The sequence below is a fragment of the Gopherus evgoodei genome, chromosome 3, assembly GCF_007399415.2.
Source record: "Gopherus evgoodei ecotype Sinaloan lineage chromosome 3, rGopEvg1_v1.p, whole genome shotgun sequence".
Classification (NCBI taxonomy): domain Eukaryota; kingdom Metazoa; phylum Chordata; order Testudines; family Testudinidae; genus Gopherus; species Gopherus evgoodei.
This window is the reverse complement of record NC_044324.1, coordinates 38,175,869-38,188,152: the sequence shown is the minus strand read 5'-3', so window position 1 is coordinate 38,188,152 and position 12,284 is coordinate 38,175,869. Positions and strand designations below refer to the sequence as shown.

Sequence of the window (12,284 nt, the reverse complement as noted above, 5' to 3'; positions counted from 1 at the left end):
TGAAAGAAAAATTAGTACAGTAACTCCACACTTGAAGTCGTCCCAGTAAACGTTGTTTTGTTGCAGATCAACTAAAGAACATTAGAAGTTTAAAGTTGCGCAATGCTCTCTTATAACATTGTGTGGCAGCCGTCTGCTTTGTCCACTGCTTGGATGTCGAAGGGATGTCTGTCTTTCAGTTTACACATTGGAACCAATACCAGAACTGACGTATCCATGCTCCTCTGCACCACTTCCTCCTGCTGAGGTGGTTTACTTAGGTCTAAATCTTCAGAACCCATGCACAAAGACTCTCCCAACTTTGAAGAATGCAGACAGAGAGGGATCTCTTGTCTTCAGGGAAGCTTTGGGAAAAGATTTGTTTCTATGCTTGTGAGAAGCCACTTGCACTCATGAGAAGCCTTCTCCTTAGACTTGGAAGTCTTAGCTTTGACTCCTGAGCTTGTGTTCAGAGGAGCACTTCTTGTTGACTGGGGCCAATCTACTTCGGGGGGGAGAGGGGAGGCATGGTGTGCATTTCCATGGCCCAGATCTGATGGGGTCTCATGGTCTTCTCCATCAGATATTTTCTAAACCTTAGCTCTCAACTTTCATGAGTTCTGAGAAGGAAGGAGAGGCCAATATTGCACTTAGATGAAATGTGAACCCCACCTAGGCAGTAAAGGCAGCATTGGTGTTCGTCATCCATTGAAAAGGAGTGGCAGCAGAAAATGCAATTCTTGAACGCTGGGACTCTGGGCATAATCCTAACTTCCCTGGGAGGATTTCCAGGAGGCAGGGAAAAATAACTAACTACACTAGTAGTTAACACTAAAAGAATAAAATACCAAAACTATTTATAATATATTTATAGACCAAAGGAGTCAAGGGAAGAAGCTGTGGACACAGAAGATTCTAACTTAGGCCATGCAGCAGTAAGAAGGAACTAGAAAGGGGCCAGTCTGCCTTGCCCCTTATGCCCTCGGTTCAGAACATGAAAAGAACTGTGCATGTGCAGCCCAGTGGACACAGTTTAATAAAAATCTCCAGACTGAGATGCATGAGGCACATCTGTACCCACATCTGAAATATACATAGGGACCAATCATGTGAAGAAACAGTAATGGGTCTTGGAATGTAATTATAAATGGAGAATCATCGAGCAGGTGTGTTTCTAGTGCAGTCCCACAAGGGTCTCCTTCTTGGCTCTATGCCATTTAACATTTTATCAGTGATCTGGAAAAAAACAAAATCCTCACTGAGGAAGTTTGTAGATAACACAAGAATTGGAGAAGTGGTAAATAATAAAGAGGACAGATCACTGATACACAGCAATCTGGATCACTTGGTAAACTGGGTACACGAAAACATACGAGTTTTAATATGCCTAAATATAAATGTATACATCTAGGAACAAAGAACATAGGCTACACTTACAGACAAGGGGGACTCTATCCTGGGAAGCAGACTCTGAAATAGATTTTAGGTTGGAGGACAGTTACCTGAACATGAGCTCCCAGTACATTACCACAGCCAAAAGGGCTAATGCAATTCTTGGACGCATAAACAGGGTAATCTAGAGTAAGCACAGAGAGGTTATTTTACTTCTGTCTGAATTGAGGACACCAGAACTGGACACAGTGGTCCAGCAGCAGTTGCACCAGTGCCAATTACAGATGTTGATAAACTGAAGATGGTTCAGAGAAGAGCCAAGAGAACATGTAAACAATTAGAAAACGTATCTTATAGAGACAGAATCAAGGAGTTCAATCTATTTAGCTTAACAAAGAGAAGGTTAAGGAGTGACTTGATCAGTCTATAAATACCTACATGGGGAACAAATATTTAATAATGGGCTCTTCAGTGTAGCAGAGAAAGGTATAACACAATCCAGTGTTTGGAAGTTGAAGCCATACAAATTGAGATTGGAAATAATGCTCAAGAATTATTTTGGGGAAGTTCTATGGCCCTGTGTTATCCAGGAGGTCAGAGTAGATGATCACAATGGTCCCTTCTGGCCTACGAATCTATGAGCAGTTTTCAAATATATTAAGGCTATTATAAAGAGAATGCTGATTGATTGTTCTCTATGTCCACTGAAGATAGGACAAATAGTAATCAGCTTAATCTCCAGCAAAGGAGATTTAGGTTAGGTATTAGGAGAAAAATCTCTAATTATAAGGATAGTTAAGCACTTGAATATGCTTCTGTGGGAGGTTGTGGAATTCTTGTCATTGGAGGTTTTTAAGAAGAGGTTAGACCAACACCTGTCAGGGATGGTCTAGGTATACTTGATTCCTGCCTCAGCACGGAGGGTTGTACTAGATGACCACTTAAGGTCCATTTCAGCCTTATAGCTCTATAATTCTATAAGACTTTACTGACTTCCTGGCATCTGTGTTCTACCATCACCTTACTGCTTAGCAGGGTCTTTTATTCTGAAAAGCACATTTGTTGAAAACACCTTTTTGTTATCTATGATGGCTATCAACTGATAAAAAAAGGATGGGGAGTCCTGCTGCTCTTTATCAGAAACTTCTCTTTGTTCTCACAAAGAACTCTGAGAACTTGGCTGAGTTCTGTGCTCTTTGAGTCAGAAGAATCTTTTTTATTTACATCAGCCCCTGTGTTCTGGAGAAGGAAAATAAAAGAAAGTACAGTCCCTATTGAGGAGTATGTTCTCTTCTTCTCTGGAAGGAACACTTCTTAAGTGTCAAGACTCCTAGTTTTTCAGCAATTAGATGCTAGAGATGAAGAGACCATCCCTTTAAGTGGGACTCCTTTCTCAGGGCACTGAAGATGCAGGAGACTGGCTCTTGCGGTGCTATATCTGGAGGAGAGGGAACTGTGGTGGGAAACAGCTTGACAACTCCATTTATTCTGCACTGAGAAGAGTGATATAAAGGGTAAGAGATATAGAAATTTGTCCATGCAGCTGTCCAATGGACGGGCTGACAGTGGGTGGGAAATGGGCCAACTACCACCCTTGAATCCTAAAGATTCACTGCCCCCAAACTGTGGCAAAACTTTAGGATGGCTGGGTGGTGAGTGGGTAAATAATAGTACTTGTGCCTGGAAACACAGGATGAAAAGTTGCCTAAAGAGAAATATCTTTTGTGTCCTTTAGGAAGTTATGTAAGATTGACACTGAGGGTTCTGAGGACAGGAATAGTCCTGATGCCAATTTTTCCTCACATGTAGATGGACAATAGAGAAGGTAGAAGTAGCCTATTTACTTAAACACTGGGTGAGCTTTAACAGGAATACCCAGCACTTAGCACTTTACATGTTCAAAGGGCTCGTGTAACAGTATATACACATTACTTGCGCGCGCGCACACAAACGCACACATGGAAAACATTGTTAAGGTTGCAAAGTCAAGCACTCAGAAGTTAGGCAATTCCAGAATTAAGGTTGCCTTAATTCAGCCCTCTTGTGAACTGGCATTATTATAGGGACTTGAATTACACAAATACCTGCTCTTTTTTCCCCACAGAACTCCTGCCTCATTCAGTGCACAGACAATGAATCAGTGTTGTGTAATGAATAAGGTTGTTGTCTGTCAGATCCTTACTTCATTTTTTTGCAGAAGTTGGAATGTGTGGGGTGAATGAGGCAGACGACTCCAAGAAGAGAAAGGATGGTTTCATGGTGAAGGCAGGTGAACCCTGCCCTGGAGAAAATGGATTCTATCCTTGTCTCTGCCACAAAGTTCCTGTGTGATGACGGGCAAGTCACTTATACCAAACTTTTCACAGATGATCATTAATTGGCTCCCCAACCTGAAACCTTGAGGTATGATTTGAAGAAGTGCAGACATTGCAACTTTTAAAGTAAGTGTGTCTGTGTGTCCACTGTCCTAGATTTTTCAAAAAAGCAAACTGAAAAAGCACAAATTCCATCCAGTGGAATCACACTGACACCCACAAGGGTAATTAGCAGGGTTGGAACCTTTAGATCCACTGCACAGATCTCTGTCATTTGACCTAACAGAGTAACTGATAAGAGTTGTATGTTGTCATCCTCTAGAACTAGAGTAGAGGGAGGAGAGAGACTTTTGTCAGTGGATTTTCACAGATATTTGTAGACAGCACAGGAATGGCGAGATTCTGGAATCTCGGATTCCATTCCCCATTGCCCCAATCTCCTCACTTAGCCAGCCCCAGTCTTTACAGCCCTGGATTGCTCAAGCCAATCCCTGTCTCCTTACCCAGCCAGTCCTAAACTCACCCTCCAGGCTCCATGTCCAAGTACCAGTCTCCCCCTCCCCTCCATGACTCCCAGTCTCTCAGCTCAACCAGTCCCATCTCACCTCCCATGGCTCACTGTCACTGTCTCACTGTCCAGCTAGTCCCAGTCTCCCATCCTACTGTGCGCTGGCATCCCTCTGTTTCCATCCTGGCTCTCAGTCTCCTTCCCTAGCCAGTACTAGTCTTCTCCACCAGTCTGCCAGTTCATTTCCAGCCCCAACTATCCCCCAGCCTTTCCTTCCCACATAGCTCCTTGCCCCAATCTATTCCTTCTACTACCCCACGTCTCCCCTGAAGTCTGGCTCTTGTTCCCTCTGCATTCAAGTCAGACTGCTCCTCCCCTACACTAACCCTAGTTTCTGGTTGCCTCCACAGAAGCAATGAGAACACAGAAGAACCACAATTGCCTATAGGAGCACCTGCAGGGAAAATCTTACTTAGCGTCTGCAACCCTAGAGCATGTTCAGTGCACACAGAATCTTCAGAGAATTTAGATGCCAAACTCTAACAAGTCTCTACTGAGCATGTGTGAACTAAGAATTTTCAAAGGCTTGTAAATTTGCCAAATTTGGGTCTCCCTCAGAACAGCAAAAAGCACGTTCCTGACACAAAGGCAACCAACATTGACAGATTTAAATTCCCTGCTCCAAAGCATGGAGGCACTATTACCTCTTAATGAAATACCTGTAAGAACTTTTTTAACATGAGAAAAAACAACATATTTTCCCCTAATCTCACTCTCTGAAACAGAAGAACTATTTTTGCTTCAATGATCCCAAGACACGTGGCATAGGAAATTTCAGCCCAAATGGTTAAAGTTTCACAAAGTTATAAGCAACTGAAAACAGGATCTTATAATGTGAAGCGTCAAGCAACCTTACACGTAGATGAGTGCTACCAATTCTGCCTATTATATAACACATACAGTAGATTTAATTCAGAGACAGGCTCATTTAAATAAGGAAATGAAACATGCTTCCTCACACAGCTTTCTTAATATTTTGTATACTGAAATTCACAAAAGATGACAAGATGGTCTCACATTTCATTAGTCATAATATAAATACAAAAGGAAACAAACAAACAAAAGGTATCTTTGTGAATTGCCCATAACACTTATATAATACAATGTATCGCAGTGGGAAACTGTTTAAAATCATCATTCTTTAATAGCAATTTTTGTGTTACCTTGGTTTGTTTGGAGGAAGCTGTCGGCTTGGCCGTCTCATAGACTGATTTGGCTGTACCTTCATGGAAGTTCTAGGAGAAGATCGAGCAAAGGGGTCAGGTGCTGGAGGCTTTTTTGGAATCTTTTTCACCAATCGGCTCACCCATTTCTGTTGTTCCTCTGTAGAATTAGCTAACAGTAGTAGATTCTTTGCAGTTGAAATATCATAATATACTGTAAGATAAATTTAAAAACAAAATCTCATTATTAAATTTTTTACATGAGCTCACCTTAAAAACTAATGACCAGATCCTTGGGTTCTCATAAATTGCACAGAGTAGAAGTCAAGTGGTGCTATACAAACCCAATATAAAGCTACCACTTGGGCTGCCATGATCACAATGCTACTTTGGGTATAGATTATGCCACAGCACCTTTAACGTTCCCGACAGAGGAGACTTTCCAATCTATCCACAGACTGCAACCCCTTCTTATTTCTTCCATTTGGAGGATAAGGGGATGATTATTCTCCATGTTACTAAGGAAGCAGGTATACAGGGAAACAAACATATCCTGTTACAGCCATTTCATATGCCCATAAGAGATATTGAGCATAGAGAACTGTGGAACTCAGCCCAGAGGGAGTAACTTTTCTGAGTGTCATAATCTGTATTGCCACATACACTGACATCTCTGTCCCATACTGAAATGCATCACAATCCACTGAGTAAGTAGCTGTTTTGGATAACCCTTCCCTATGATGTTGACAGCACTGAAAGTATGTGGCATACATGTCCCTGTGCTGGCTAAATGTCACTGTATTGCAGTGAGCTGATCTTCCCTAACAGAATCCTGATATGCACCCAAGGATCTGTCACTCCAGCAGTTGCTACCTTTTACCTTGAGCTCATCTGAGATCACATTATGAGAAACCTGTATCTGAATTATCCCCTGTAGTTAATTGGCAACTATACATTTATTCAATTATTCACTACTTACCTTTGCAAGGTGCTATAATCTCTTCCTTTTTATCCATGTGATCTTTGTGACATTTGATATGGCAGCGGCGGCACTCTAGAGCAGGAGGAGGTTTAAACATGTGCCACAGTGGCTTCATACAAGCCTCACAGTTGGTTGGAAAATGATAGAGAGTGGGTATAAATTCATGTCCCTTGTGGCAAATGTAATTTGATTTCTCTCCCATAGGCTCCACAGGAAATTCTGGTTCCTTCTTGCTTTCTCCTTCATTAGCATACAGAATCTAGAGTTAAAGCAAAATAAACACAACATTCATACACAACGGGTGTAGGTAAAGGGCAATTATTTAGTTAGCAAAAATTCAGGAATACAAATTAGAGTAGGTTAGAATAGATCTTCTGACAATTTATATGATCCTACTTTTCTCACTTATACTTGTCTTCTTTAATAAAAAATTAAAATATTTTGAAGCATCTTGCATTTATTTGCATAAGGAATTTTACCAGTTTGTTTTTCTAAAAATACTAATTTATAACTACATACCTGGAATATCCTAGGAATCTCTTTGGAATCTGCTCTGTAGACATCAGTCTGTGTGACTGGCCGGACGTGGAACAATTTGCTGTAGAAGCAGATTTCAAAGAAAAAAAACAATAATAATAAAAATTTGTTATTAGAGTATTATCTAATTAAATGTACTGATTTAATATATACAATTAATTAAGGAATTGTATTGTACCTTAGCTAATAAGGTACATCAGTGTGATGTAAAGATTGCCAGCAAACAAAATTCTAAATCCACTTTATTCAACTCCTATTCCCAACTCTACATATCAATCCCCAAACCTTAAACCGCATAGCAACAAGAGCCAAATTAAATCTGAATAGCTGCATTCTGTACTGTTAAACAGAATGTTAGGAACCACTAAAAAGAATTAGATAATAGGACTGAAAAAGTCATATTGCCTCTGTATACACTGACGGTACACCCACACCTAGAATACTGTGCAGTTCTGGTCACTGATCTCAAAACGATGTATTAGAATAGGAAAAGGTAGAGAAAAGGGCAACAAAAATGATTAGGGGTATGGAACAGCTTCCATATGAGGAGAGATTAAAAAGACTGAGATTTTTCAGCTTGGAAAGAGGCGATATGATAGAGGTCTATAAAATCTTGACTGGCATGGAGAAAGTGAATAACGAAGTGTTATTTACTCCTTCACATAACACAAGAACCAGGGGTCACACAATGAAATTAATAGGCAGCAGGTTTAAAACAAACAAAAGGAGTATTTCTTCACATAATGGACAGTCAATCTGTGTAATTCGTTGCCAGGGGAGGTGGTGAAGGCCAAAATTATAATGAGGTTCGAAAAGAAATAGGTAAGTTCATGGAAGATAGGTCCATCAAAGGCTATTAGCCAAGATGATCAGGGATTTAACCCTATGCTCTTAGTGTTGCTTGCTACTGTCTGTCAGAAGCTGGGAATGGACAACAGGGGATGAATCAATCAATGATTGCCTGTTCTCTTCATTCCTTATGGAGCATCTGGCATTGGCCATTGTTGGAAGATAGGATACTGGGCTAGATGGACCACTGGTCTGACCCAGTATGGCCATCCCTATGTTTATGTACCGCACTTGTAACCCACAGCTGAGTGTGTAATACAGTTTCCCCACTCTGTGCCAAACTGCAGAGGACATGAGTTGTTACAGCCCCCAGCTATAAAATTTTGGCTCTTTAGTTCAAGCTATAGCTCCTCAAGCTCTTAGTTCTGGAGGTCTCTAGATCAGTGCCCAGTGTGTCAGCCAAGAGGGCAGCAAGACACACACTGATTGACCTCAAACCATAGTTTAAATAACATATGACAGCAGAGTCATTATCAGCTCTCAAAAATATTTTCTAAAGTTGTTTTCTTTTCAAGCCATCTACTAATTTTCACCTGAAAGTTAACAAAGTAATGATACCATAATCTCCTGTAATAATACTTACTCAATATCTAACACCATGTAGGGGTTAGAATGTTCTTTATCTTGTTCACTATCATAGAACAGAATCTTCTTACTGCTTACAATTACATACTGTTAAAAAAGATACACAGGTATTAACATAGTTCTTAAAATACAGGCTTTATCTCAAGTATTTACTTCTGTCAAGTCAAATAATTTCATAATATTATTTCATAATTTTATTAATAGTCAATAATAGCATGGTAGTTTGGGTCTACAGTTTGAGCACAAAGTAAGTCATACTTTACATCACAATGACATAAAATTGTGATATTTCGTAACAACTTTTATATTTTTAAACACCTATTTTAAAAAGATGAAAGGAATGGAACGCAATAGATCTGCTAACAGGATACAAAGCCTTTGGTTTCTATGTTAATAGCTTAATTTTGACTCCGATTGGTTCTGTACACAGTGAACAGGTGTCCCCTTCACAAAAATCACCACAGTTAGCACATTTGTTGGTAGTCTCAATAAAGGAGCCAAAGTCTGAGTAGATAAGAGAACCTCCCACCCAAAAAGTTGTCCAGAATAGGCACGTTGGTAAAGTAAAGTAGATAGAGAGAGCTGACACCACCATCAACTATGCTATACCTGTTCTGTGTTTTAAAAAAAGACATCATGGAAGCTTGAAATACACCACAGGCTGACACACCAGCAGTTCAGGGAAGACATCCAGTTCTTTATCTCCTACCTATCCTAGTGTGTTGTTGCAATCAGAACCTAGATAAGGGGTCAGCAACCTTTCAGAAGTGGTGTGCCGAGTCTTCATTTATTCACTTTAATCTAAGGTTTCATGTGCCAGTAATACATTTTAACCTTTTTAGAAGGTCTCTTTCTATAAGTCTATAATACATAACTGAACTATTGTTGTATGTAAAGTAAATAAGGTTTCAAAATGTTTAAGAAGCTTCATTTAAAATTAAATTAAAATGCAGAGCCCCCCAGACCAGTGGTCAGGACCCCGGCAGTGTGAGTGCCACAACAATCAGCTCGTGTGCTGCCTTCGGCACGCATGCCATAGGTTGCCTACCCCTTACCTAGATGATGAGCAGCTGACTAAAGTTGAACCAAGGCAAAATGGAGGTGAAGCTGGTAAGAAGAGGGAAGCATCTGAACTCACCTCTTCCTCCCTTATCAAGGGTATCTGCCCTTCGATTATGTCAGTTTATAGATTTAGGATCCTGGTCAGACTCCTCACTGCTAGATAACCAAACAGTAAGCCGCAGATGTGTAAAAAATATCTACTCCCACCTGTACCCTGACCTAACAGACTCCGACTCGTCAGTAGTGATCTGTGCATGTACTATCTTCAAGACTGATTAGAGAACATATATGTAGGAAAGAAGTCACACATCTTTAAAAAGATGCAACTAATACAAAATCCAGCAAATCTGTTAAGTAGAGGTCAACGATTTATATTTCTCACCTTTTTCACCCATCCAAATTTCTTAGTGTTATTTCGGACAGGTAGTGATAACCAACCCTCTAATCTCGATTCTGCAAATAAATATTAAGTAAGTATTTAAACAACACACATTTATCTGAGACCACCCTGCATATAAAAAGCCCTTATTTAAAAAGAATAAGGCAGACATACAAATACCATAACCTGATAAGCAAAATGCCTTGCAACAATTATCACAGCAGATTTTTCAGGGACAAAAAGCTGTATTGCACAGCCAATACTAGCAAATAATGCCACTCAAAAACTAGTAATTCAGACTAAAAAAAAAGAGCCAATGTCTCACTGTAAAAGTATACTATCACACATACATTCTCTTTAGTAAAAATAAGACAAAGACATTTATGATTTTTAATGCCTATAATTATTTAACTATCAGCTTCCAGCCACTAAAATTGCTTGTGTGAAGACGTTAGTACACAATACACAACATTCAGTTTTAGGGGAAAAAAAACTTCTAAATATGAATACACATAGGCATATACATATTTTAAAGCCTGAATATTAAAGTTTGTATTTAATATACACTACATATATACTTTTATTATACAAGTTTAATATTTGAGGAAATGTATTGATTTTCTGTGGGAGTTGTGATGGGTTATAAATAAAATTAACTATTTTCCTGAGTAACAGCAATAGCTAAATCACAAGAGTTTTGATATTATAATTGGAACTTCTTGCTCTACATCTTTCCTCAGAACCTGGGTAAATCACTACAGCTTTCTCACCAGTAACTAGAAGTCAACCTTTGGCTAACCCTTTTGCCTTTAATTCATTCAGTATACTCTCACTGAACCGCTTAATAAGAAATAACTTTTGCTGCTAGTTTCACACAATAGGAATATTTTAAACCACCTTTTCTCTGAAGATTTCAAAGTGGCTTAATATACATTAAGCCTCAAAATCTCAACTGTAATTTAATATTTGTTTTGTGGTAAAAGCCAAAGATCAATCAGGATCATGCTCCTACTGTGCTAGGCACTGTATCAACACACAAGATCCCCCGGCCCCTGCTTACAAACTAGTTGAAGATAAGAATGTGTCTTATTTGTGAGGTAAGTAGTATTAAGCAGAACTGCTTACCTGCAACAGTTGCTTTCTGATTATCTATATCAGAAGAGATCATCATACTCGTAGATCTCTGCCTCTGCATAGGAACTCTACATTCAGAGTTCTAATGCATTTGATTTTAACAGGGGCATCTTATTCCAGCAGCCTATGCATGGAATGTAAAATCCTCTGGCCCTGTAACCACCAGTTCCTTTTAAACAGGTGGTGAAATCATTCCTATGTGTACAAATGGGAACTGAATAACAAAGAGATAAACTTTACAGAACCCTCAACATCGTGGAGAGAAAGGTGGGAGAGAGATTATCTAGTGTGATGTGTACACTATTGTCAGAGTTTATTGGTTTGTTTGCTGGTACCCTTAATGAGGATGCATATTTTAATACACACACCAAGTACATGGGAAGCACTGCACATATGTTTGCCCCATATGTCTGTTAGGTAGCAATGAAACAATTTAAATCTTCAGCAATCAGCTTAGTGATGGACAACTCATGCCTCTAGCACAGAGGTCGGCAACCTTTTGGAAGTGGTGTGCCGAGTTTTCTTTTATTCACTCTAATTTAAGGTTCCGCGTGCCAGTAATACATTTTAATGTTTTAAAAGGTCTCTTTCTATAAGTTTATAATATATAAACTGAACTATTGTTGTATGTAAAGTAAATAAGGTTTTTAAAATGTTTAAGAAGCTTCATTTAAAATTAAATTAAAATGCACAGCCCCCTGGACTGGTGGTCAAGACCCCCCGGGCAGCATGAGTGCCACTGAAAATCAGCTCACGTGCTGCCTTTGGCACCCATGCCATAGGTTGCCTACCCCTGCTCTAGCATCACATGTGGCTCTTCAGGGCCCAGTATATGACTTTTAATAGTCTCAGTGGGTTTGCCTGGAGCTACTCTTACTCTGCCTGATATCAGACAGAGCAAGCAGAATGCTACTGAAAAGAATACTCCCCCATGTGAAAAGAATGTATTCACTAAGAAGAAACATTCACATACTACTCTCCAACCTTCAAGAATTCAGCTGGGGGGTGGGGATGGGTGGGAAGGTGATTCCTCCCATTTTACTGCTTCTAGGGGTTATTCTCTACTAAGAGAACAGAAGAAGTGACATGCAGTTGTCCCTTACCCACTGTCAATGCAGCTGCATAGTTTAAATACTCCTCATTGGATTTGCTGCTAAAACTGGCTCCACCCCAACAACGGCTAAATGCTCTCCCTCCATAAGTTTTTCCACATACAGGGATAGGAGAAAAGCCGCTGCTGAAAAATATTCAGCCACCTCCAGGGAAAGGAATTGGGAGGAGAAGCTAGGTTTGGCTAGGTCCCAACAAAAACTGCTCAAGGTGTTTAAAAAATCTCTGT

General features: G+C 39.8%; 1 protein-coding gene across 6 annotated transcripts in view; it reads right to left on the bottom strand.

The window, feature by feature from the left end:
- The window catches only part of ROCK2 (Rho associated coiled-coil containing protein kinase 2), a 167,470-nt gene that overhangs the window by 20,292 nt on the left and 134,894 nt on the right, over nt 1-12,284 (bottom strand). For all 6 annotated transcript variants that reach the window (XR_003999485.1, XM_030555424.1, XM_030555423.1 and 3 more), the window contains 5 exons: nt 9,815-9,885; nt 8,369-8,457; nt 6,919-6,997; nt 6,397-6,658; nt 5,418-5,631 (listed from right to left, as the gene is read on the bottom strand). Coding sequence is in view for 5 of the 6 variants with exons in the window: in XM_030555424.1 (XP_030411284.1) it covers nt 5,418-5,631; nt 6,397-6,658; nt 6,919-6,997; nt 8,369-8,457; nt 9,815-9,885 (715 nt within the window). In the remaining variant the exon portion in view is untranslated. The remainder of the gene's footprint in view (nt 1-5,417; nt 5,632-6,396; nt 6,659-6,918; nt 6,998-8,368; nt 8,458-9,814; nt 9,886-12,284) is intronic.